At 43.8% G+C, this 27,369-nt stretch overlaps 1 protein-coding gene across 3 annotated transcripts in view; it reads left to right on the top strand.

The window, feature by feature from the left end:
* FGD3 (FYVE, RhoGEF and PH domain containing 3) overlaps window positions 1-27,369 on the top strand; it is a 113,913-nt gene that overhangs the window by 71,460 nt on the left and 15,084 nt on the right. For all 3 annotated transcript variants that reach the window (XM_074602607.1, XM_074602605.1, XM_074602606.1), the window contains exons 5-15: window positions 5,281-5,370; window positions 6,562-6,698; window positions 8,452-8,608; window positions 12,915-13,053; window positions 13,898-13,956; window positions 16,912-17,058; window positions 17,629-17,721; window positions 18,187-18,266; window positions 18,726-18,756; window positions 19,527-19,628; window positions 24,130-24,192. In XM_074602607.1, the coding sequence (XP_074458708.1) occupies window positions 5,281-5,370; window positions 6,562-6,698; window positions 8,452-8,608; window positions 12,915-13,053; window positions 13,898-13,956; window positions 16,912-17,058; window positions 17,629-17,721; window positions 18,187-18,266; window positions 18,726-18,756; window positions 19,527-19,628; window positions 24,130-24,192 (1,098 nt within the window). The remainder of the gene's footprint in view (window positions 1-5,280; window positions 5,371-6,561; window positions 6,699-8,451; window positions 8,609-12,914; window positions 13,054-13,897; window positions 13,957-16,911; window positions 17,059-17,628; window positions 17,722-18,186; window positions 18,267-18,725; window positions 18,757-19,526; window positions 19,629-24,129; window positions 24,193-27,369) is intronic.

Here is a 27,369-nt window from a genome sequence, read left to right as displayed (position 1 = left end):
TGTTTTTCTTGTGCTAGGTCCCCTTCTCCCTGAAGTGCATGTTATCCTGAGGCACTTCATGTTCTCCCTTGGATTTTGACTTGATTTCACCTTCAAAAAGGCATTTTTGACCCTGACCAAGCTACACTAAGTTAGCTTGTCTTTGCAGCCACAGGGAGGGGGAAGGCTTAGAGATTTGTTGCCTCTTCTGTAGCATAAGGATTGTGCCCTCTTCTGGGGACATGTGTGTGAAGCCAGTTTGTGTGTCAGGCATGGCATCGTCCTCCTGCTCTCTCTGCTTTGATTGTGTTGCAGATTTGGGGCATTTTGGACTAAGGGTTAGGTTAAAGGGCCATGGCTTCCAGTGAGGAGAGCCAGCGCAGTTCAAAGTTGACTTGTTCAGTGGTTATTCTTAGGCTGGAAGCTCACGCCACCCTTGGCAAAACTGGTAATTTTCCAGAAAACAAGGTACCTGCCCCGCTGGAGGGAAGAGGGGAAGAGTTCAGTCGGCAGCGGCTGCTGGCATGAGAGCTGGGGAGACCCCAGCTCCTCCAGAAAGCTTTGTCTCCGGATCCAGCGTCTTTTTCCTGCTTCCCCCTTCCTATCCCTAGGACCAGGCCTTGCAGCTGCATGACGGAGGTAACCAGCACTCTCATTAAATATGAAAGTTTCCAGAAAGGTTTGTTATAGTTGGAGGAGGATGCATAAGAAGTACAGCTGTGGAATGATTTAACGATGGCTCGGTAACTCCTAGGATATCAAGTTAAGTGAAGCTCATGAATAAACATAAGTAGGAAAAAAAAATCAGATTTGCTTTGTTCTTCTCTAATTTTCTACTTCAGATATCTCGCCGTCCACCACCCAGGCTTTCACACATCCCAGAGCTAGTGAAGTAACATCGCCTGATATATGACTCGTATTGTTTTATTTAGTCTAGTTTTACCTCTGCAGTGTGATGTGGCTTCCTTTGGGAGTCTGCAGCGCAGTCTAACGGGTCTTACTATTAGCACACAATTATTGCAATATGTTTTAAAATCTCAGGAGTGACTTGCTGGGATTTCCAGTCACCTGTTATCAAAATGAGAATGAGCAAGGGGAGCTTATTAGTTTTTATAATGTCTCAGAAAATGGCAGGAGCTCCAAGAACTGAGGCATGTTAGCCTTGATGGTTACAAAAAAAAAAAGAAATGACAGAGAAGTGAGACTGAGGGGCTGTCATGCGCTGTAGTCATATACCCAGGGCTTTTGATGACTGCCTGGGAGCAATGGAGTAATGCTTCTGAGATGGCTAACGCTTCCTCATATCTTTTTGTTGAGATATTTTTCACTAAGAGTAATATGTTCTCATTAGTAATCACCAAAAAATGCCTTTCTCCATCTGTCCTCCCTCCTGCTGGGTAAAATAGTAATAACGAAGTCCCACGTGGGCCTTACACAGTCCCTGACACACACTTCCATTCTGCCTGTATGTAGCTGGAATTTCACTTCGGCTTTCATTGTACAGTTTGTGTTGGAGGATTTGGCCTGCAGTCCTGCAAGTCAGACCTTTGGGTAAGATTATCTCCGTGTAATTCCAAAAAAAAATTTGCATAGGTCAATGGTTTAGTCATAATGCTGGTTAAGAAAAATGAGATATGTTCTCATCGTCTTTTTTTTTTTTTTTTTTTTTTTTTTTTTAAATACCCTAGGGAAAATGAGATCTCAATACAACAAAGACGACAGCTAAGCAGAGGATAACTTTTCCATATTGTTTTCAGCATTTTTGAGTAGGAAGTTGTCTGTAATCTTTCTGGGACTTTCTGCATTCTTTGTAGGGGTGACTGGTGGGGTTTTAAAGCATAATAACTGTGTATGATTTTAACCTAAGCTGTAACCCAGCAGCTTTCGTGCAAAATTCACCGAAAGCCTCTTGTGATAGAGATGCTAACTGAATATGGTTGTGCACAACCAGTTGTATGAAAAATGGTTGCTGCAAGTTTTCTCCCATCAAGCCTTTGTTTTTTACTTGAGATTTTTATTTCAAATGTGCTTTTCCTGATGGCCGGGTCAGTCTTTACATGCATGAATCCATGGCCCAGGTGTGCTGGGCCGGTGCCCAGCCGGCTCAGTGAGTGGGCTCGCAGGAAGCACTGATGCACTTGTGGCCACTTACATGCCCAAATCTGCTCGGCGTGTGCCAGTTCCCAGTTCATATCTGGGACTGGGGTGTTTCAGGTGCGAACGTATTCCCACCGCAGATGTGAATCTGACCTTTATGAGAAGCTGGTTCTGTTTGTTCTCAGGCTGGCGTTTCCTTTTTGTTTAAAAAGTTTTATGGACGGCTACAGCTGGAAATGAATTTTTGAACCTTCCGCAAAGAAGTGAAGGAGCATCGCGCGCCTGCTGCTTCGAGCGCTGGAGTGAGCTTCCTGTGTTGTGAAGTCAACACCTACTGCTTCCCTTTTCTCATCTTCCTTGTCACCCCGCCAGCTAAACTGCTTTAACAGGACTCTGCGGTAGATGTCCGGCTGTCGCGTGTGGCCGGGGAGGACAGTCCTCACCTGCCGTGGCCATGCCAAGCAGTCACCCAGCAAGCGCGTTGGGCAAAGCAGGAGGGAAATACATTTACAAGACCGGCACAGCCTAAAATCTGCACAGGGTGGAAGAGTACAAATATTTTACATTTCTATGTCATTTATGTGCTTCATGAACGGAACATTGTTTTTCCAGGGCTTCATCAGTAAAGTTAAATATGCTTCATTGGTGTGGCTTAAAGACTTAAATGAGACTGTTACGTGAAGGAATATAGTCCACATTTGAGTCTGCAAATTTGTTTTACTTTTCCTTTAGAAACATAGACCATGAAATATCTCGTTCATAGTGAACTGAATTGCGGCTCAGGCTCTGTTAAAGCTGTCCTGCCGTGGCACAAAAATAAGGTTAGAAGAATAGGACCGCCTCACATTTAATTAATCTACTGTTTCATTTAAAACATTATGCCCATTGAAAGGCAAATGTGTTGCAAATTAGTCCGAAAAACATGCGTATCTCTGCTGCTAGCAGAGACAGCAAATGAAGATAGAGTCGCGCTTTAAAACCGAGCTCAAGCTGAGAGTCTGTTCAGCCGTTGTTTGGTATTTAAGCAGATGTCAGCAAGTTTTTGTGAAATATAAACTGAGTTGCAGATGGTGAAGGTCAGAAGGTTAAAAAGTGCCTGTGCTATGTAAAGATTTACTTCTGAGAAAAAAATGTATCTGGTTGGAAATAATTATTTTTCAAATTCTGAATTCAAACAAATCAAAGGATGCTCATGGTGGCTGGCATGCCGGCCTGATTACGTCAGTGCCTTTCGTTCCGGCGCTCTTCTGCATCCAGCAAAACCGGCAAATAAATCCGTTCTCAACGAGAGACCCTCGCAGTTACTGGGAATTTGGGTGGCCAGCAATGAACTTCATTATAAGCTGCAGTATGCTGCGTTTGCTTGTAACAAGTTCAAAGCTTTGTTGCGCTGTGATTTATTTTTTTTTCTTTCCCCCTAAATATTAATATATATCATATGAATGAATGAAACAGGATGTCGCGTAGCGTGTTAGAATAGCTTAAAAGAGTTTTTGAGTTTGCTTGAAATAATTTTGAGTAGCAGGTAGGCAGAGTACGGGTTAAAGTTTTATCCGTGGCATGGTTGCCTGTCTCCAGGGTTGTGCCTAGAAAGAGAGGGATTGCTTTAAGGGAAGAGCAATGCTGTTTCAAATCCAGAAAAGCTATCCGCCTTCCTTCAATTAATACTTATATCCCAGAAGTGTGGGTACTTCATGCTAAGTGGTACCTCATTTCGTGTAGGATAACTGTGGGTCTGGTTTGTTTGAATTCACGGCTAGCTTTAAAAGATCTTCGAGGTCTTCTGGTTGTACTGCAGTTTGCCTAAATGTGGGGAGGGTTTATTTAAATTTTTCTCGCCAGCTTTGTTTAGAAACAAAACAAGGACAAGTCCAAGAAGCTTAAAGAGAGCATTTAATTGTTGTTTTCTAACAGTCTGATGATGGCCAGCCAGGGTTATGTCTAGAAATGCCTGCCAGAAATTGTAGCAAGTGCACAGAGATTTGGGATAGACGTTGGTGTCGCTGGTAAGGGGCCCAGGTGCTTCCTGAGCTGGAAACAGCCCTCTGTGTTTAATAGAATTCAGCTGGACTTTTACTCCATGGATTTGTCCAGTCCTTTTGTGAACCTGCATGAAGGTTTACCCTCTGCAGTGACATGTTGCTTGAGGACACAGCTCTTGGTCTTGAAGCAGCACCTCCGTAATTTTATTTGATGCTCTTTAGTTTTCCCACGGAAGAAAGACGGGGAAATTGCACCCAGTTGGTGCTCTCTGTTCCGTTAATCGTTTGTACCTCTCTCTTGTCTTCATCACAGTTGTCCTGTTCTTCCAGATCTATCCTGGTAAATTTTCCCTACATTTGATCATCCTTGCGGCCCCTTTTGGATGTTTGTGTTCCTGAACACGAACCAGCCAGCCCTCAGTTCTGGACCCTAGTTTTGCTTTGGTTCTGTGTAAGCATGGCGTTTCAAGTCTAGACCCTTAAAAAGATACCTAGAGTTTGTCAGAAAGCTAAAGCCTGTAACCTAATCATTCACATATTTTTAAGTACTTAGAGAGCAAAGAGCCTGCGTAGCTTTTGGCTAAGCTGTGAATGAAGTCGGTGCTTCGTAACTGCGTTCAAGTTTTTTAATTAGTCCTTTCTGATACTATTTTTTTAAATGAGCTTAATGAAAGACTTCACTGAATGACCTGAGTTACATTGCTGAAAATTCTTTCCAGGGGATTGGCTGGTGTTCAAAGCTGCACAGAAATCTTAGGAATATGCCATAGAGACTAATGCTGCGCCGGCCAGGGAGAGAAATCTGTGGCCAAACAGGTCTGGTTTCTAGTTTTCTTTTTAGTCACAGGACCTGAATCCAAAAAGGAGAACAGTTGATTTATAGTTTAGTGCCTTAGTTACCAAATAGGCTAGACGTATTTGCAGATTGGGAGGATGTTTCTGGTTCTTTATAGAAAAACATAATGAACTAAAGTGACATCCTGGCCATTGACTGCATTAGTAATTGCTCTTTCAGCAAATAGCTTTAAAAATGTCTATGGAGCAGACTGATCCTTTGGTGAGGGACGCGGAGCAGGTTCTGAAATGTGTTAACCTCCTTCACTTCAGGCTTCTCTACTGGCAGGGAGTTGGGCCCACCGAGAAAATGGAAAAAAGAACAGTTGGTGAAACTTGGGTTTGTAAGTGCAGATGGATTGTGTTATGTGTGTAACTTATTTTTCAGTGTACAGAGCCCCAAAAGCTATTCAACATCGCAAATGAACTGCTCCATACAGAAGAAGCGTATGTTAAAAGACTCCATCTGTTGGACCAGGTAATGACATTTTGAATAAACTCTGCTTTCTTTCCCGTGAGCAGCAATGGTGTCTCCTGTTCATCCCCTAACCTATAGCCCGATAGTGTGAAAATGGAGTTTGCTTGCCAGGCTGCGTGCCGTGCATCCCAGAGGTAGGCTTTTGGCAAGTGGGTTGCCTGAGATGAGGATTAGGATGTCAGAAAGAGGAATGGCAAAGCAGCAGCCCAGGATACAGACACCATCAGCATTCGGTTCCTCCCTGAGCGTACGTGGAGGGGAAATCACGGGGAACGCTGAAGGCACTGGGAAATGATGAAATCCGTGACTGCTCTGTAATGTGCGAGAGGTTTGAGTTTTACTAAAATCAGGCCACATGGGTCAGCCTCATCCTCACAGCAATTTTTTTTATTTTTTTTTTTTTTACCCACTGTGTTTCGTAATTGGTGTCCATCATGTTTACACGTGGGGATAGGGTAAAACTGGTGTGATGAGTCTGAACTTTTCTTCTGCATAAATATCTGCACGGTTTGGGCATTTCTATAATTATCTCAAAGAAAAAATACACGAATGTGCAGGAGAGAAGTAAAAATGAGGATGAGTCACGTTGCTAATGAAGGGTTTTTAAAAATTAGGAAGAAAAAGAAAATAAAATTGTCACCTTGCCAGGAAACTTGGTAGAAGCTGTAACTTGCAGAGCCCTCTACCCTCCGCTCTAGGACCTCTATGGAAGACTTTCCAGTGTTTGCTTTGGATGAGCAGAGACTGTTTCAAGACCTTAGAAATCTAGGGAGTGTCTTTCCCTTTTGTTCAGTACAGTGTAATTTTTCCCACAGAGAAACAAAATAATGATATGGTTTGTTTTGCTTCGCGTAAATAGAAGTAAGTGCTGTTCAGGGACTGCTTGTTCTGTGCAACTTGCGCTCCCGAATACGAGTTCCCTGATCTTCTCAATAGTTTCAATCTTTTTCAGCTCACCCCTCAGATTTTTGTAATTTACCTCTGTGGCCCACAGTTATAAATCTAACCCTAATTGACAGTGGGCTTACGTTTTGTGAACCTCCCGAAAGACCCCAAGGAGTGACTACCAGCAGTCAAAAACTGTAGCTGTGTTCTGAAGCACTCAGCTTTCTAATATGGCAATCTCCAACTCGTGTGTCTAGGATTGTTTTTTGTAAATGGATGGTGGTCCTGTCTTGTTGTCTCATGCAGGTTTTTTGCACTAAGTTGTCAGAAGCGGGTATCTCATCTGACGTGATAACGGGCATCTTTTCAAATATTTCTTCCATCTATTGTTTCCACGGACAATTTCTTCTTCCTGAGCTCAAAACAAGAATTACACAGGAATGGTGGGTAACTGTCATTACAATTATTTCAAAAATATGTTTTCAAGAAACTGTGGCAACCGTAAGGCCTGGTCTAATTCCAAAGATTTTAATTGTTTAATGCAGTAGTTTGCTTGTTATTTAATGCATTAGTATGGAATCTCTTATGCATTTTTGAATACAGGAATGGACCTGAGTACTCAGAATTTCTGGAGTATATTGTGAGAATTTTTTCAGCCCAAAGTATTGCCCGAGTTGTTTTCCTTACTGTATTTCCAGTCTCTTATTATTGTACTATGAAATTGCAGTACTAGGAAGGAAGAAAATTGCTTATTTTGGCCCCATTTGTGAAGTATTTTGGCCCCACTGCGGTGTATTAAAAGAAGCGCAATTACTTCTTTAAGAAGGAAAACGCACCGTCATGTCACAGTCTAGTGCCAACATGCCATGTTGGAGACTTCATGAGAAACATCCGTTTCCGATTTGCTTTGATGAATTTTGTTATAGTTATATAAAATTTAATTGAATGTTAAAATTAGCATTATAACAGCAAACCAATGGGAAATCTGGACAGATGAGATAGATGACTTCATATCTCTAAATCTGCTTATGTCTGTTATGCAGCTGCTTCTGTTGTTGAACACCACAGCGTTGCACAAGTTTTTACTCCAGAATTTGTTGGCCTTCTGTTCTAGGACATAATCAATATTATTGGTGGCAGTGTATATGTAGTTTCTTTAAGAAAATCTATGTGGGTTGGTTGTTTTTTTCAGTGAGTATCAATGGCCAAATACCAATTGCGACTGTAGTCGGTTGCAGATGATGCAGAAATGCAGCACTAGCGAGAAGCATTAATGGTAAGGCAGCTCTAGGAAACTGGATTTGAAAGATTTGAAATAACTGGATTTGAAATGACACACTGGCTGCCAAGAGTGTCCTGCAGTGGAGGGTGCAGGTACTGCTCATGTGGCACCTTTCCAAGCACCCTCAATGATGAAGACAAGACCAGAGTTCACATCAGCCTTGGCTGAGTCCGGTCTTCACATAGTTCATCAATAACCAGAAGGAATAAATGAGTGTCAGCACCTTTGCACCTGACTCGCGTTTACAGGGACAGCTATTATAAAAAGGGGAGGAAAACTGGAGAGTTGGGAAGTCAGAAAAAGGCAAAAGCTCGTTAAGTGGCTAAAGGGGGTCTACTGTGGTCAGCCTGCAAAGTCCCGAGTTCAGCGGGAGAGAAAAGCTGGGGGTAAAACGGCTGGCGCTCTGCCTGGCCGTAAATTTGGAGGAGACAAAGATGTGTTGCTGCTGCTGCTCCCAGCCCGAGGGGGGCTCTTGGTGAACGTATGTCTGGCCCCCGCAGGACCACCCAGCTGAACCGAGCCATCTCTTTGCATTAAAACCTCTTCACATGTTGGGCTATGGTAGAAAAGATTATTTTTAAAAAGTAAAAGTTTCCTACAACATTTTGTGCTGGACAGCAGAGATAGATGTTTCTTTAACGACGCGTAGTCAGTTTGACTCTGATCTGCACTTAAGAGTGACGGTGGGGGCAGAAATACCATCCTTTGTACATCTGGATGAGTGTTTAAGGTTTCATCTAGGGTACCATATAGATTACTTTAAACTAAACTTAGCTTGAAATATCTTCATTGCACATGTGTGTAAGTGCTTGTGCATGCGGGAGACAACTGTGAAAGTCTTCCAGTTGTGTTTTCTCTCTGAAGACAGTATTGATTTCCAGAGACTTCAGTACTTAGCTGTCTCTTTCCTATAGGAATGTCAACCCACGGCTAGGAGATATCCTACAGAAACTGGCTCCTTTTCTGAAGATGTATGGAGAATACGTAAAGAACTTTGACAGGGCAATGGACATGGTGAACACATGTATGCAGAGGTCCTCTCCATTCAAAGACGTTGTTCAGAACATACAGGTAAGTTCTTAATTGGCATAATATGGCTTGGAGATCATAATTTATTTGTGTGAGTTTATTTTTTTTTCCAGTGCACGAAACACAGTGTTTAGCTACAAGACAATACTGCTGTAATAGTAAAAATACACAATTTTAGCGGCCGTCCTTTCTTCTCTTTTGCTTTGTGACACAGATTTTTCACATAGATAGCTTTTTCTCCACTCACGTATTTAAGAGGAGTAGCAGAAGTGCAGAATGAAACTTTGCCGTTGGTCCGGCAATTCAGACTGCAAACATGTCCATTTATAAACTCCTTTCGATTTATCTTCCCAATTTACTAATTTGCTTTTTAATAAATACATTTTTCCATCTGAGCTGGGTGTGTTTGAGTTTCGGCTATCACTGGCAGCGTCTGCTCTTGGTCTCATTTTTCCGAGGCTCACAAAGTGGCGCACGGCTCTCGGGGATCGCGGCTCCACGGGAGGATGCTTAGCCTGGATTTTCATGTGTTTTCTCTTAATTATACAAAAAGCTGTGCGGGGAAGCGGGGGGAAGAACTCTGTTTATGCCGGCGTATCCGTAAAACCCCTCTCTCCCCCTCAGGCCCTAGGCCAGCTGAGGGGATGCAGCAGGCCTCTGCCGGGCCTGGACGCAGGCCCCGTCCCCGGGGCGGGGAGGGCTGGCAGGGAGCGGGTTAAGCTGAGGAGGGAGCGCAGCTGCCTGCCCTAAATGGGAGGATTGTGGCCGGGCCAGCTGTCGGGAATCAAGTAATCCCCCAGCAGGCTGGGAGAGGGGGAGAGGAGAGGCCCTGCACGGAGGGTCGGGGCTGCCGGTGAGACTCAGGCAGAAGCTTGGAGGAGCAGGAACTGGGGAAGGTCCTCTCCTACCGGGCTCTCGCTCCACGTGGCCTTGTCTTAACCACCTTCTGCCTGAACCCAGCCTGCTCCCACCGAGGCTCTGTGCAGCAAGCACTGAAAAAAAGCACACGGGCGTTTTGCTGTCTTCAGTTTGTGCCAAGCCACTGACGTGGCTTTCTGAAGTGAAAATCAGTTAGTGACTGTTTTCCCTACAGCGCAGACATCTGCCCGCCCTAAAACTCATCTGTCTCTTCTCACCACCAAGCTACAAACACAAATGAGTTGTGCTAGCTGTCAGTCTGCAAAACTGGTCTGCAGCTGTCCGAGACCATGAGTATTTCTGCTGTTGCTTGAGCAAAACTTTGACAGGTAGGAAGAACACAGGCACTGCATATAGGAGATGATACAATTCTGAAGCCTACTGATGGCAGTATTTCACTGCGGGTTATTTTAGCAGCAACATCACAGCACCTTTTGCTTCTGTCAGTGACTGTACCTGCAGGAGGCAAAGGCTGGACCCAGAACACTTAGTGCACTCATCTGACCTGTCTGAGTGCTACCAAAACCCACGGTCACTTTTCAAAATACCAGTTGAAATCTGTTGTGATCCTGCAGTAACGCACTGTCCACCTAAGCTGTTCATGGAATAGTTATGCAGCTGAAGGCATTAACAATTATTAATTATGCTAAACTAGGGAAAACAGAAAACAAAGATCACATGGTACTTAAAAGTGAATGTTTGTGGCTTATCAAGTTTACTTTATCTGACATTGAAGATAGACATACTTTCTGTTTGGTTCACATCTACCTACTGGGGCCAAAACTTGTTAACTGTTGAGTTCATTAGGACTTTTCTTCTGTCGCCTTTCTCCTTATGCCATCCCTTAAGTACTTTTAAATATGTATGTCCCACTGACAGGACAAGAGGAAACAAGCACAAACTTGAGCATGGGAAGTTCCACCTAAACCTGAGGAGGAACTTCTTTGCTGTGAGGGTGGCAGAGCCCTGGCACAGGCTGCCCAGAGAGGTGGGGGAGTCTCCGTCTCTGGAGACATCCCAACCCTGCCTGGACGCGTTCCTGTGCCACCTGCTCTTGGTGACCCTGCTCTGGCAGGGGGTTGGACGGGATGATCCCCAGAGGTCCCTTCCAACCCTACCAGTCTGGGATTCTGTGATTTCTGTGTTTTGGATTGTTGCATGAATGAAACACAGAATAAACATCTATCCTTCCTCTAGTAAAGTCATTTGAATTGCAGTGTAAACTCTCTCTATAGACTTTTAAAAATTGCATAGCATTAAGCTTTTCCTATTGGGAATAATTTATTTTGTCACTGCTGACTTTTTAGAGAGGATACACTTGGCACGTGAATACAGCTGATGTGAGCCTTGAGGTGACTTCCTTCTCTGCTTCCCTGTTGCTGTTCAGTGTTAGGGTTCATCCTATTGCAGGAATAAAAAGACAAAGGAGAAGGTTATAGTAACTGGATTTGGAAATATAAACCGAGTGCTAATACGCAGTAGTGCAGTTTTGTGTCCTTTTTAGTTCTTCCCGGAATCTCTGATTCTTTCCACCCCAGTTGTATTTTCTGGGAAACGTGGTGCTATAAAACTCTGAGACCTAATAAATTCACTTCATCTCCTATAAACAGAAATAACTGCTCACTCTGCTACAGCATGACAAGATATTTTTAAAAGCAAATTTTGAATTTCTGGAAGGACAGCGAATATTTTTCTATCGGACATTCATCTCATTATCTCCAGGCTTTGCTTGGAGAATCATGCGAGTCAGCAGTGTGGGCTGTAATATGGCAAATACATGAAACAAGCGCCTTTCTCTGAGAAAAGCATACTGAAATTAATGTGGTTGTTGAGGGGTTGCTTACACAGGCCAAGACGCAGCATTAGCGAGCTGACGTAAAAACAATGCTATGGAGAAGAGCGCGTGTGTGTATGTATGTGGTTAACATTCTGGTGTGGGATTCGGGAGTCAGATTACATCGCTAACAGAAACTTCCTGTGTGCTTTAAAACAACTTACTTGTTCTTACTGTGTTTCTCATTTCTCTTCCCCTCTTTTAAATAGAAATATCCCTTCACTTCGTAGGGATCCTTTGAAAATAAGTACATCACAACACTCAGTACCATTGCAAGCAGAGATCGGTGCATTATTGGGTAAAATTTAGTGTAATCAGTCTCAAACCTACCCCCCTTCTTGTTCAAGTGGAAAAAAAAAAAAAAGAGAATTTGAGGCAGCTCCTTCTTCAGAGGTGGTGTGGGAACAGTGTATATGCTGCTCGTACAGTAAGCTCTAGGAAGCAATATGTCCCTGTGGGGTTTCGAATTTTATGTAGTCTTTGGGGGGAAAAGCACTGCAGAGGGCTATGGATGGGAAGAGCTCTTTTGAGCCTGTGAAGAAACACGCGAAATCTAAAAGATTCTTGCGTATCTGCAGAAAATGCCAGACGTGGGACAAAGGTGAAACCTGTCAGCTCTGATATCTGCTGGAGGGTCGGAAGGCTCTACAGAGGGATCTGCACAGGCTGGATGGATGGGCCGAGGCCAATGGTGTGAGGTTCAGCAAGGCCAAGTGCTGGGTCCTGCACGTGGGTCACCAGAACCCCATGCAGCGTTACAGGCTTGGGGCAGAGTGGCTGGAGGGGTGCAGACCGAAAAGGCCCTGGGAGTGTTGGTCCGTGGCAGTTGAATATGAGCCAGCAGTGTGCCCAGGTGGCCAAGAAGGTCAACAGCATCCTGGCCTGTGTCAGGAACAGTGTGGCCAGTAGGATTAGGGAAGTGATGGTCCCCCTGTGCTGGGCACTGGTGAGGCCCCACCTCGAGGGCTGTGTCCAGTTTTGGGCCCCTCACCACAGGGAAGACACTGAGGTGCTGGTGCGTGTCCAGAGAAGGGCAATGGAGCTGGTGAGGGGTCTGGAGCACAAGTCCTGTGAGGAGCAGCTGAGGGAGCTGGGGGTGTTCATCCTGGAGAAAAGGAGGCCGAGGGGAGACCTTCTCGCTCTCTGCAACCCCCTGAAAGGAGGGGGTAGCCAGGGGGGGTCGGTCTCTTCTCCCAAGGAACAGGCGATGGGACAAGAGGAAACGGCCTCACGTTGCGCCAGGGAAGGTTTAGGATGGATATTAGGAAAAATATTTTCACTGAAAGGGTTGTCAAGCTTTGGAACAGGCTGCCCAGGGAGGTGGTTGAGGCACCATCCCTGGAGGTGTTTAGAAGACGCGTAGATGTGGTGCTGGGGGACATGGTTTAGTGGCGGACTGTGTAGTGTTAGATTTATGGTTGTACTTGATGATCTTAAGGGTCTTTTCCAACCCAAATGAGCCTGTGATTCTATGATAGCTTGAGATGATGTTTTACACTCCTCTAACTGTATGTGAAAGGTCATTTTTCATTGCTGTTTAACACTAAAGGCAGGACAAAACCAAACCCTTCTGTGCTTGTTTTCTCTCCATTACAGAAACAGGAGGTGTGTGGAAACCTGACATTACAGCATCACATGCTTGAACCAGTGCAAAGGATTCCTCGTTATGAGCTTCTCCTAAAGGACTATTTAAAGAAACTTCCAGAAGAGTCTCCAGACAGGAAAGATGCTGAAAGTACATGGAAACTCCTCACTGTCTAATGAGCATAATAAAATCTTGGAGAGTTTTTTCTTTATGTGTTCAAGTACTTTCAACTGGGGCTATGGTAGAAATGGAGATTTGAATTAATCAAATTATTCCCAAATGTAGCACAAAGGGATTTTGAATGCTCTTAGAGTAAAGAAGAAAAGGGTTGGTATGGCAGCACCAGGAATGAAGGGAGCTTTGGCAAATAAACAATGAGAAAATATTGAAGTTTGTAATGGTAGAACATCTGGCATTTTTATTTAATCCATTACATGGCCAAGGACAAATACAGAAGGACATCCTTGCGATAGCCAGAGAAAGAAAATAAAAATAGCCTTTAATGTATATGTTTCCCTAGGAAAGCAGGTTAGGTTCTGTTAACACAGAGATACAGGAGAAAGGGACTCCTGGTGGTTTCTAGGAGTTTGTGGTGTTGACCAAAACGGGTTGTTACTGTAAGCATACGGTTTTAGGAAAACATTCTTAAAAACGTTCTTGTGAAGACTTAAGTGATACTTAAGTTAACTTTTAGTAGGTTGATTCCTAGAAGGTGGATTTTTTTGTCACTATGAGCCTTGGCTTGCCTGGACTTTTAGGAGAGAAAGACTAAACATTTAGATGCTCATGGACCAGCTGAACATGCAGAAGTGAGTGTGTTTATAACTGCTTATAAGCATTCCTGTTAGTTTATGGAAGGAAAAAATACAGTTCTTGCTTTTGTAACAGCGATTTTGTAGCAAAAGCACTAATCAGGGAGGTAAAAGCAAACCCCACAGTGCTATCAACACATATAATCCAGAGAATGCGTAACTGTTGCTGCCTTTATTTGCAGAATCGCTGGAGCTCATATCTACGGCAGCAAACCATTCAAACGCAGCCATCCGAAAGATGGTGAGTAGAAATTGCCTAATGGAGTTGTAATCTGACTGAAACGCCTGGTTGAACCAACGGTCCCCCATTGCAATAGGCTCGGTAAAGTATGCTGGGGAGAATTTTTAAATACAGTGAGTCAGGCTTTAAACATTAGTTGGATATCTGAGTCCTCGTTATCATAAATGATCCTGTTGTGGTTACCACGGGTTACTGGGCCTAAATGTCGTTTTCCTTGTTCTAAGGACCCAGTGGTCCTCCTTGAAAAGGGGGGTCTTCGTAAAACTCAGTATTTGCTTTTCATTGAAAGAAGTTGAACGTATTCCAGTTAGGTCCATTCATAAGGTGTCCTTGCAGATTTTCACACTGTTTTTTAGTCCTACAGGACTACATCAAACTGGAGGTTGTTTCAGTTTGATTTTGGATCATTTTAAAGGCACAGAGTGTGCATTTACTGTGTGTCAGTAGCTTTGGGAAGCTATACTTCTAAAGCTGGACAGTCTGAGATGGTGGAGAGTTTGAACATTAGCACGTGTTTTACGTACAGAACAGCTAGTACACTGCCATTAAAGTAAATGGGCTTTGTAGTTACAGATGTTATCCCTTTTGTGTACCCAAGTGCCCCAGGAGCTTGTGTGTTGATTAGGCTTAACGCTGACTGAGCGTTTGTGGGTGCAAGGTTTACATCCCCTTCCGTATCAGACCCTGCTGGCAGGGACACCATGAGACCACGCTTCCTGTGACTGCTACGGGGAAGTAACCAGCTGATGTCTGGGTATTTCCAGTATGTCTCGGTAACCAGCTGATGTCGGTGTATTTTCAGGATGTCTCAGTGAAAACCAGTTTTGAAACCATCTATTTCTATTTAAGTCTAGCGTATTCTCTTGATAAGGACATATTTTGGTGGAAATTTTCCTGGTTTGGGGCCTGGAACAACTCCTCCCCAAGTAGCAACTATTTTGCTGGGGACTGTGTACAGTATCTCCACAGATGGCAGGAATATGAAGCCACCAGCCAGTTGCTTTTTCTATTGGTATGCAAAAACCTGTTAGAAAAGGCTTCTATAATAATTTTGCACCCTCTGTTTATTGCTGATAAGAACCCGTACCCTCTAATCAGGGCTTCTTACTGCATCGAATTCTTCTGTAATTAATATCTGAATAGGAATTTCAGGTTTGCCCTCGTGGTTTCCCAGCTTGCCTGTCCCAGCAGAAGGGGGTGCGGGTGTGCGGGCTGATGGGGAGCAGTGCGGTGCAAGAGCTGCACTGTCCTGCACGCGCGCCTCGGCAGAGCCCCATGGGATGGTGCAAAGAGCTGCGCCAGGTCGGAGCTGAACCATAAAGACAAGCAAGGGCTGTAGCAAAATCTCCGAAAGTTAGTGAAGGTTTGAATTAATTGTTGGCCACTTCCTCCTGTTGTGACGTAGCAGAAGAAATAAATCCTGCTTCCAAAGCTGACTTTCCCTAGACGTGCATATGTCGCTCAGATTTTGGATCCTCCCTTAGCGTTCCAGTTTCTTCTTTTAGAAAAATAGCTTGATAAGGTCAGTGGGTTTTGTTTGGTTTGGTGTTTTTTTTCTTTGGTTTTGTTTGTTTGTTTGGGGGGATTTTGTTTTTAATTAGCGGGTTCTCTTCCTCATCTTCCCATTTGGTGAAAAAACTCTACTGCCTTGTGGGGCTTAGGTGATTTGCTTATCTGTTCTCAGTCCACACTCCTTCCTGCTTTCCGTGTAGTTTTGCAGCATTTTTGTTTTATCAGTTTGGATTTATCTGGGTTTTTTGGTGGGTTTTTTTGGTTGTTCATTTCTTTAATCATTGGTCAGAAGAACTGCTGAGGCCAGGAACTGGTATGTTGTATACTTGTGGTGAAACTTCTGGAGTCAAATGGGGGTAAACAAAGTTTGTAGAGACCTGAAATTCTAGGCTATGGAGAGGTCGAGGTATGATTTAGAGATGTGCTTAGGGATATTTTTGGGTGTAATTGCATAGATCTCTGTCCTCACTTTTTGACCGTTTGCCGACTGTGCCATTTGGAGCACATCAGTCCAGCTTATGGTTGAAAGCCAAACCTTTCCAAATGCTCTAACTCAGTAGCAAGATTTACGCATCTTTCTTAATTTGACTTGTATATAGTGAGCACTTGCTGCAGTGCTTACTGTAGCAGCTGCAAATGGGTGAGCTACTTACCTCTGTCCACTTGAATATTGTGCAGAACTTTAATATTTGGAGAACTTAATACAAAGTAGACACAGTGCTTTGCTGAAGAGGAGAAAGTAATCCCTTCATAAGGAATTTTGACCAACACATAAGGATGACTAAATGACATTAAAACTATATTTTAAGCATTTTGTCCTGGCCCGTTTCGTAGGTACTTTTTGCCGTGGAGGCCCCTGCATAGGCCTGCAGCGTTCCCCATACAGCCGAGGTTTTAGACTTAGCTTAGAAATGCAGGATATGACCACGCTTCCTGATGGACACCTACCTGCCATTGTCTCAGCAATGACAGAAGAGACGGAACTTCTCAGAAGCTGAGAAACAATCATACTGTAGCAGAAATCTTAGTCTGAGATGTGAGGCGGAAGCTGAGTTAATAAATTCAATGTTGGAACCAATTTGGTAGCGTACTGGTCTCCAAGTTGGCCATTGATTTTACTGGACCCAATGCCATTGCTTCCAAAGATACATACTTACTGTTGAATAGGAATATCTGAAAATATCAAATAGATAGATCTCAAAACATCATTAAAATGGTACAATCCAAGTATGATTCATGAGTGGCTAGTACAGTGCGGGGAAGAGTATTGCAGAGTATGGAAAGGTATTCATTAATTTTTGAAAATGCAAAGCTATAGTAGAAATGAAAGACTGTTTTCTTTCCTACTTATTTACACTTGCCAGAAAAACAATACTGTGCGTAATAGACCAAGTGGAATGATTTTTTTTTTTATTTAAATTGCTGGGGGTTTTGTATTTGCAGGAAAAGATGCACAAGCTTTTGGAAGTCTATGAGCGACTCGGTGGTGAAGAGGATATTGTTAACCCGGCCAATGAGCTCATTAAAGAAGGACACATTCAGAAACTTTCAGCAAAGAATGGCACAGCGCAGGATAGGTATTTATTCCTGGTGAGTATTTTCGTTGCTCTCTTATTTTCAAAGCTGTGCGGTGAAACAGTATTATTTCCATCTTCCCCATTTCAAATGCAAAAAGCTTTCATCAACTGAGCCCAGCTACTCCTTCCTCTGAGCAGCCCTTTTCTCTTGGTGCTTTTTCCTCGTGAATTCCTGTCCGCCTTCCACGCCTGTGCTTTGCTGATGGCTTGTCAGGCCCAAAGGCGTCTTTCCCGTCTCCCTCCTCAGAGGCTGCGTTTTTGCGAAGCGCCCAAGGAGGTGCGTTTCCAGCTGTAGCACCTTTGCTGCGAGAGAGGGGCAGCTCTCGCTGACGTGAGAGAGTAGCGCTCGTTTGCTTTCAGGGCAGTCCAGTTGGTACCAGAGAGAGGGGAGAAGGGGGAAGTGACTGGCTGATGTGTTTCTGCCTGTCCACTTCTTTCAAGTGACGATATGTGAGCCTAGCTTGCTCCTTAAATCTCTTCCGGAGAACTGCGTCGTAGAGTAAAACAGCAGAGTCCTGAGCTGTCAAAATGCAGGCTGTGTCCAGCGTGTAATCCCTCCGTTTAAAATCTGCCCTTGTTACAGTTTAACAGCATGGTGCTATACTGTGTGCCAAAACTGCGGCTGATCGGCCAGAAGTTTAGCGTTCGAGAGAAGATGGACATCGCAGGACTGCAGGTTTGCATCTCTTCTTTTCCCCCGGTTCTAATGCTTCCCCACTCGATAGCGCCAGGTCTCCTCTGAATCCAAAAATATAACAATATAGGTATGTAGAAATATAATAATATTCTAAAATCCAGTTTTGCGTCTCTTTTTTTGGAATTGTTATATGTAATCATCCAAAGGTGGGTAAGAAAACGGCGACTCTGTACGTTCTTTGATTGAAAGCTTTCCCTTGTCACCTAGCTGACACAGGAGCCACCTTTTCCCCTATTGCTGTAATGGGCTGGTTAGTGATACAGATTCAGTTTTGTAGCAGGACGAGTAATTATGGAAATAATCCTTTGGGTTTTTTTACCTCTGTACTGTATTCTGAGTGATCCTTTCAACTAAGTATTTCAAAGAATGAGTGTATTTGTAAGTTATTAGAAACGAGTGAAAGACGGTGGAGACTAGTCAGAAGCTGACGTGTTCTTTTTACAGGTCCAAGAAATTGCCAAGCAAAATGTGGCTCATACATTTTCAATAACAGGAAAAAAGAGATCGCTGGAACTACAAGCCAGGTATGGTGCTTGTTCCGTCTTTTGAGATGTGTGAATATTTATGTAGACATTTATGATCTACGGGATATGGCTGTGCTGGTACAACATGGCTTTAAACCAGGAGATGGGCATCAGAGATGCACCTTGGACTAGATGATCTCCAGAGGTCCCTTCCAACCCTATGATTCTATAACTTACACGTACAAGAGAATACGTTGGTCCTGAGTCAGAGCGTGTTGAAGTGCTATGTTGATTTGCTTTATTGAATGCTTATGGTGTTTATAGTAGCGCTTGTGGGTATTTTTGGCCTTTGTTTGGTAATAATTGAGGTTACTGTTATTAATAATGTTTATAAAATAGTGGATAGCAAAGCTAAAATCTTGATGGTTATAAAGCTGTGAAGAAGATGTGAATTAAATTTACTGAAAATACTGGAAGTAGAATTGTGATGTTTTCTCTATTTTTCTTTTGTTTTAACAGGACAGAAGAGGAGAAGAGGGAATGGATTCAGGTTAATACAAAACCATTATGATATGGGCGGAAATCACCATGCAGTCAGCCCATTCTGTTTTTATAATTATCATTTGGGGGTTCTGAATGAACGCGGCTGGCTGAGGAAGCTGGGTAGACCAGGCTGGCCAAGCTGCTGGTGGAGAACTGTGGAGCCGCAGCCGGGGTGGGTCCCAGTGCTGACCCACTGTCCCCAGGCAGTGCACCAGGGTGTCCAGTGGGTTCCCCTTCCCTGCAGTCCTCAAGCCCAGCGAGAGCAGAGCCTGAGTGGGAGATTTGCCTTGTGTATTCTAGGAACATAGGGAGTTTGATCAAATATGAGAAAAAAACTTCTTTATGGTGAGGGTGACAGAGCCCTGGAACAGGCTGCCCAGGGAGGGTGTGGAGTCCCCTTCTCTGGAGGCTTTCAAGACCCGCCTGGATGCAGCCCTGGGTGACGTGCTCTGGGCAATCCTGCTTTAGCAGGGGAGTTGGACCGGATGATCTCTAGAGGTCCCTTCCAACTCTGAAAAAAAAATCCGTAAATTCCATAATTCCATAATTCTTGTAGCCTGACTTTTAGAGACACTGTCTGATAGCAGTGTTTGTATCTTAAACAGTAGTGCGTTAACCCCACCACTCATACTTACTAAGGTTTTTAAGTTTCCACTTCATTTATGCGAGTCCGAGGGTTTTTCACTAAAATGGTAATCCTAACCATTTTCCTCCGAGATAATTTTTCCCAGTCTCCTTTTGTGACGCTGCTCATCTTTGCTGGAATTTTTGTCTCAGGTCATTCAAGCAACAATTGAAAAGCACAAACAGAACAGCGAGACATTTAGAGCGTTCAATAGCTCTTTTTCTCAAGAGGAGGAGCATCTTCCTGATTCCTCAGTAAGTATGAGTGCTTCATTCTCCTTCTTGGCTATAACAGTTTTACCCACAGTTAAACTAGACTTAACGCACCCGGCTTTACAATAGTGTAGCCTTCTTCTTGATTTTTATGTTACATTATGTGATAGTCAGCTGCATTTCTCTGCCTCTCAGACGCGTATCAGTCATAGTTACTCAGCCATGCAGGTGTGGAATAAATTACCCCGGGTAATTCAGTGCGAGAGCCCTATCAGTCACGTTTTCCAGACGAGTGGCTTGTTTAGCATTACAGGTGTAATTCTTCAATGTTATGAGCGGTTGTCTGTCTGGAATGATGTTTGTGTGCCTGGGAGATTCTCTCCATTACCTTTCCCCATCTCCTGAGAGACACGGTTTGGGATTATTTATTTTTTCTTATGTTATTATTATTTAAAAAGCTTTAAAGGGTTGAAAGGAAATTGATGCGTTTTAAAAGGATCTTTAAAATACTGTCTTATAGATAACAAATATATTTCAAAAAGACTATCCTTCAACTAAATATGCAAAATAGTCTTGAAAGTCTGTTCTGTTTCTGTACAACTGTAACGTGTTACTCTACGCCGTGTCCGCTAGGAATTTTATTTTGGAAGTATTCATGTGAGGATGATGACAGTATCCCTTCATTTGGCCTGAAAATGATGGTGATGACTTTAACCGCAGTCATTTGCTACAAGCTAAAGAGGAGAGGTCCTGGGAGAGGGAAATTTTTAGGAATTTTGTGCAGAGCTGCCTGTGTGTTGGCGATGTCGGTGGTCAAACATGGTAGATCCTGGGAGCACAGGGAGAGAAGGTCTGTCTGCAGAGATTAAACTTGGGGATCTTTTTATCTTCCCCCTTCCCTGTCCTCTTAAACATGGGGGGGTGGGGGGTGGGGTTTTTTGTTGGCTTGGGGTGGTTTTTTTGTACCTAACCATTTTTGAACCTCTCCTTTCCCAGATCTGATTCGGTGACTCAGTAATGCTGGATTTTTATCTGACTGATTTCCCAGGGGGCTCAGAAGAAGTGTTAGATATTCCATTCATCCCAGCAGCGATCACAGACTGAGAGCGGAGGTCTTCACAAACCTCCGCAGAGTCTGGGACCCCACTGCTGATAGCCACCAGCAATGAGCTGTTTTCAGAATATGACGTAGCTTCCTGATCATGAACTATTCGTCGGCTAAAAATACTCGGAAAAAATTGGAAAACAATCAGTTGGTGCCTCTATTTTTAAGTTAACTCGTAGCTGCCTTCAGAACCAGGATGCTCTGATGGAAGAAATCTTTTGCTAATCAGCAAGCTAATAAGCACACTTCTTTCTATCTAATTAAGACACAGTGTCTGTTCAACTTCATTATTATTATCTTGCTTTGTAAATTCCATTTTATTTTGCTTCTCTATTAATGCTGTAGCCACATGTTTATACTCTACTGGTTCATAAAAGTCAATCAGAGCAGAAGTCTGGTTTATCTCCTGGCTGTGATATTAATGCAGTATGCATCTTAATTTCTTTTATGCCTGAATGCTAACCTGCATTTTTAGGAGATTAGCTTATCTAGATAATCAGCTCTGAAAACTGATGTCACGGCTAAATGTGGCAGAAATTGCTGTCGGTTATAAAGAGCTGAAGGTACTTCCAGTAAGGAAAACTGGCCAAATACTGAGAGCATTCTTAGTAGCGATGCGCTGCTGTAGGCAGCATCTACCATACATCTCTCATCATCTTTATGGAATATTAGGCAGCGTGCTTTAGAGGAAAAAATGACAATAATCTTCCTTTTTTGCTCTCATGAGTCAAGAAATAGATATGCACTCATGGATTCCCGGCTGGATCTGTAACAGCTACTAGAAATTGGACCCTGGTTCCAGTAACCCTGTAGAAAAAATAGCCAAATTGCTTCTCTCCCATCCTTGGCCATACATTTGATATGTTACAGTGCTTATGATTGATTTCAGTTGCATGACCACTGCGTGCCTTCGCACACAATTCTCACCATGCTTTTTTCTTCCCTGCTGACTTAAATGAGCTCATCAAGCACTAAGGATTGATCTTGAGCCTGTAATTTGCCTACAGAAGACTTGGCAGTTTCTTGGAGGCGCAGAGATCTGACATTTGACCCGATTCTTAAGATTATGCGTGAGCAATAATCTACAGCATTAATAAACTCACCTGTCAGGAGGTGACTTCTCAGTGTCATTGCCAGTCAGCTCTCTGCAGGATGACCATAGCGGTGGTCTTTTAAAGAAGTCTTCAGAAAGCTTCAGGGTCCTTTTGTGGCTTAGTTCCTTCGGAAACAGGACACTCATTTCCTTGTTTTCCATTTTCATCTGCAGCATTTCAAACTATGTGAAGGGCTTTTTTTCAAGCCATCTAAAAATGTTCCCAAGGAAAAGGAACTCTCTTACTACAGCTTCATCTCAGAAGAGTTGGAGGCTCATGGTGTGGGGGAAGGACCCAGTTTGGGCATTATTAGAAGGGTGGCAAGGAAAAGTGCCGCAGAGAGCTGAGCTCTGCACAAGTGGTATCCCTAAGATTTGGGAGTGCTTCTGTTAGTTAAATCATGATTTTTAGATCCTATTAAATCATCCTTATTTCCCACCCCCGTTTCTGTTCCTCCCCCTAGCACTGGAGACCGTCTGACAAACACATGTATATCTGTCTTTCTCCGTACCGAATCTTACATAGTTTGCATGGTAATGGTAACATAGGGGGGAGAAATCTTTTTCAGGTTAAGAGTAGAGAGTATTTGATTTTTAGTATTTTATTCCAAAGAAATATTAAAAGGGCATGGGGTTCTGACCAGGCAACTAGAGAAATCTACTCTTTTCCCTAAACTTCCTGGGGTTTTTCTCGTTCTCTCCTTCAGACCTCTCTTTCTCTCCACATTTTCCCTTTCCTTTCCCAAGTCCCGTGTTGCGGCACACAGTTGTCCTTCTGCTAGGCAGAGGGGTCTAAGTACCTGGGTCGATTAGGATTCCAGTGGAAAGAAACCCCTTCCCACAGGACTGGGAAATAGATGACGTGGAGACCCTAGGGTTGCTGGGCTTTTGCTGAGGCAGAAATAGTTGGTGAGAGTTGAGTACGTGATGCTTCCCTTCAGTTAAGGGAAGGGGCACAGCCCTGGCCCCAGGGGATGCGTTGTCTCGATTGTGTTAGTAGATAAATAGATCCAACTAGGTATGGGAATGACTAGCTCTTCAATTTGGTGGCTTACTCAAAGCCACAGTTCAGGTTCTTTCTAATAACAGAGATTAAACCTTTTTGCTTTCAAATGGAAAGAAGCTAGAGTGCAAAAATGCACTGGAGACGTGGATAATCTCGAAATACGAGATGTCGTCTAATTGGCAAAGGAAGAATGATCTATGGGAATAAGAGGAGAATTTTTCGTAAAGAGTCGAACATTTTGAGAACCTCCTGTAAACTAGCAAACTCCCTGTAAATTAATGACAGATGAGATGGTTTCCCTTTTAGGATATAGCCTACGATTTTGGTGTAGATAAGCTTGTTATTTGCTCTCTATATGTATTGAATACTTACAATATTGAATACATATAGATGCCAGTATGCATTTATGAAGAGCCCCCCAGGACAGGTTGGGGGTGACCTGCTGGAGAGCAGCTCTGTGGAAAGAGACCTGGGAGTCCTGGTGGACAACAGGATGATTGTGAGCCAGCAATGGGCCCTCGTGGCCAAGAAGGTCAACGGCATCCTGGGGGGCATCAAGAAGAGTGTGGCCAGCAGGTGGAGGGAGATCCTTAAATACTGAAAGGGTGGGTGTCAGGAGGATGGGGCCAGGCTGTTTTCAGTGGTGCCCGGGGACAGGACAAGGGGTAACGGGCACAAACTTGAGCATGGGAAGTTCCACCTAAACCTGAGGAGGAACTTCTTTGCTGTGAGGGTGGCAGAGCCCTGGCACAGGCTGCCCAGAGAGGTGGGGGAGTCTCCGTCTCTGGAGACATCCCAACCCTGCCTGGACGCGTTCCTGTGCCACCTGCTCTGGGTGACCCTGCTCTGGCAGGGGGTTGGACAGGATCATCTCCAGAGGGCCCTTCAACCCCTGCCAGTCTGGGATTCTGTGAAGAGTTTTATGAAGAGACGTATTGCAGTTAAGAAAAACTTAACTGAGTACTACTTGAACGGAGTTAATATTCTTCCTCCTCAGAATCCACTGGCTACACGGAACACTGGCTGGTTTGGCTTGCAGGGCTCGGAGGCAGCGGAGTAGTTCAGAAGGTGGCGGGTGGTGTTCTGCAGAGCTGTGGGGCCAGGCACTCGCTGCAGCGAGGAGCAGGCTCGGCAGCGCAGCACCGGCTGGAAAGTCCCCGCTTTGTAGCCAACCCAGTATTTGAGAGAGGCTGAGCACACGTGCAGTCAAAGTGTGCTCACAAGCTAAACAGTTGAGGGGCTGAAAGCAAATGACACCATGTTTTCTTTTTCAATATTTTCATATCTTTAGGAAGAATGTCCGTGTTGAAGTTGGTTTCTGTCATTCTGTTTCCCTCAGATAGCCAGCACCAGCTCGGTGGAATCGATGCCAGGAGCAGATGGGGGTGGTGCCTTTGGAGGGGTAAGTCATTTGGCACTGATACTTTCAGCAGGGCAAGGTGTGGGGCAGGGGATGTTTCTTTTGTAGCAGGAAAAAAAATCAGAGATACTTCAGTACATTGGTGTATAGACTGCTGTCTGGCGGTGCAGCTGCGCTGTCTTTAACTTCTTGGCCAGGTTACGTCCCCGGCTACTGGCAGAGTTTGCGCCATCAGTGAGTTTAAATCCTCCTCTTCCAGATACGTGCTGCACACGTGTGTGAGCCTAGTTACGGGGAACGTAGCTGGAGGGAAGTTGATCGGTACGTTGGTAGCACTGGGGCGTTTTATTGTGGGGTTTTTGTTTGTTTTTTTTTTTTAATTCTGATGGGGAGCTGCACGGGGGGGAGGAGGGCAAAGAGAGACAGGGAAACGTGGCTGGGTTAATACTGTCCTGTTGTGTAACTCAGGATTTCACCTCCAGGAACAAATTTTGATTAACACTTCTTTCATAGCGTGCTTTCCATGTTTCTGCCAATGCAGAGGAGGAAATGCTAGTACTTTCATACATCTCTGGCCTGTAAGTGATTGGCTGCTGCAAAAGCAAAATATGCTTTTAAAGATATTTTTCATTTTGCTTTGTGTACGACACCTGTGACTGCTGCTGAGTCAGAGCAGAGGTTTTGAGTCCTTAATAAGGCCTATTTTTTAGCATTCTTATCTCTCCCTTCCAAACTGCCTTCTGAGAATAACAGATTTTCAGGAGATGCCTTAGGGTCATCTGAGTTTACTGAAAAAATCCCCAACAAGAAGAAATAACGACCAAAAAAAAACCACCCTATCTGCTGAAGCGGACTATAGGATTTATGTATTAGTATGACCTTTTTAATAACAAAGGAGCCACTTAGCAGGCTCTTGCAGTCCTCTGGCCAAGCTTGTTAACATACTGGTGGGGTTTACAGACTATCAGTGAAAAGCTGTTCGACAAGCCAGCAACGTGACCTGTGCAGACAAGGGCTTATTAAAAATAAATGTTTGCGATTAAAGTGCTCCTTGCTGTTTATTGCTTGTTCACACTTCGTATTTTCCCTAAGCAAGTTTTTACGTATTTGTAGTCAGTTCTGTGATTAGTGCCCCTGTTCCTTGAGTTACAGATGCTAGAGTGAGCTGGCTACTTAACGGAAAAGATGCTTTATATAGTACTTAAAAATAAACACGTAAAAATTTCTGTTGGTCTTAAGTTTCTTAGGGAAACGTAAATTTTAGTTGTAATTAAAAAAAAATTTGGATCTTTTCAGTTGATTATAAATAGTTGTGTCAGTGATTTGCATAGTATTTTCCTTAAGTATTTAAAGAAAAATTTAATTTCTGAGATAGGAAAAAGAAAAAAAAAGGGAGATGATGAAAAACACAAAGGTAAAAATATGCGAAATTGTGTATTATTGATTCTGGGATCTTATTCTGCTGTGCTGTAGCAAATGCGTAGCATCAGTGTGAGCAGTAAATTCAGGTGTGAGTCGCAGCTTTAGCAAATAGGGATTTTTAATGATGACGTCGCTTCAGAAACATCTCAGTGAGTGCATGAGCAAGTCCAGTCTGTGCTGAACAGCTTCCGCCTGCAAACCACTGGGTGGTGGTGGCGGCCAGCAAACGGCTGTCTCCTTGCTGTGGTGCTGCTGAGGACCCTGCCGGGGTTCTCCTGGGTGCCGCACCTCAGCGTCCCCGGGCAGTGAGACACGATGCAGGGAGGAGAAGCCGCTTGCTCCGCAGCACGGTGGACGCTGCTGCGCTGCACCACTGGCACGGTTCGTACGCTTTCTGCTGAACCTTCTGCGCGCGCAAGGAGAGTAAAAGCCAGCGGAAGATTGTCCTGCATGTCATCTTGCATATAATGACGCTGTCGTTCAGAGAAACAAACAACAACATTGCTGCATTGCAAAGTGTAAAATATGCAATGTAATTTAAATTCGTTTCGCACACACATTCAGCATTTCCAAAAGCACCTGCTGATATTCTGCCCCATTGCAGGTGTCTCCAAATATGTAATTTCTAAATGGAAAATACGCAGCTGTATAAGCATAACAAGAAGAAAACGATTTAAAACCCCTTTGTTGCTCGTGCGTCTGCCTGTATAATATATGAGTCTCATCAGACTATATATATGTATATATTGCGTTGAGGTTTAATGTCTGCCTACTGGCCCAGACAGAGTGAAACATATAGCAAGTAATAAACAACAGAACGACAGTCTCCCGAGCCCTTTGGTTTTCTTGCTGTTCCTACCAGCTCTTCGGTGTTTCTTCCCTGCTTTTCAGAAGCAAGTGGAGGCTCCGGTGGTTCACTAATGATGTGGTGTCTGCTTTCCTACGCGCTCCAGCCACAGGCCTTCACGGTGTGGCCACGCAGCTCTAGGCATGAGTTGTGTCTCTCGCTGGGGTATATCCTCTTTTCCCACCAAAATTTTAAAATTGGAGTAAACTGTCAAGGTTTAGAGAGTTAAATGCAGCTGTACGGTAAAAGCAAATTAGTGGTCAAAAAAGCGCAGTCGGAAAGAAGTTGATGTAGATACTGGCTCTGAACAGATTTTATGCAAGTGTTTTTTCCTGTCGGACTCACCAGCTTCAAAACAGAGCTGGGTACACCAAGAAAGATAAGAAATACGACAATTATTCAAGTGCATTAGTATCAAGATACTCCACTTGAAACTAGGGCAGCTTTATATTAGCTTCCCTCTTAACGTACGTCAAGAGTAAATAAGGTAGCTCGTATAATAAAGGACATGGTTGCAAAGTGACTGTTACATTTATCTTTGATGAACAAGGTTTGTGAATTACAATGCCTGTCCTTGTTTTCTACAAACCCCTCGCTGTTCTGATGGTGTACAGTTGAGAGTCCGTGGCAGGGTCAGCTTCCCAAGCCATGGCTGGGGGGGCCAGGGGGGTGGCCCGTGCAGCAAAGCCTCATCGTTTTCACAGGGATGGAAAGTGAAGGGCTGCTTAGTTCTTTCTCAGTGTCAGCAGTTAAATAACATAATATTGAAGAATTCTTTCTTCTATAATGGCACATTGGAATTTGCCAAGTCGTAAAGAAAATAAATGTTCGTTTTTATTATCTTTTCTACAGCTGCATTAGCAAAGTTTCAAACTCTTGTGTTCTCACTGTGTTCTCATAATGTTGAGAAATATTATGAAACGTTGCCGATATTCATCAAACACTTAAAG

Source organism: Larus michahellis, chromosome 10, assembly GCF_964199755.1.
Source record: "Larus michahellis chromosome 10, bLarMic1.1, whole genome shotgun sequence".
Classification (NCBI taxonomy): domain Eukaryota; kingdom Metazoa; phylum Chordata; class Aves; order Charadriiformes; family Laridae; genus Larus; species Larus michahellis.
This window is presented reverse-complemented; position numbering and strand designations above follow the sequence as displayed.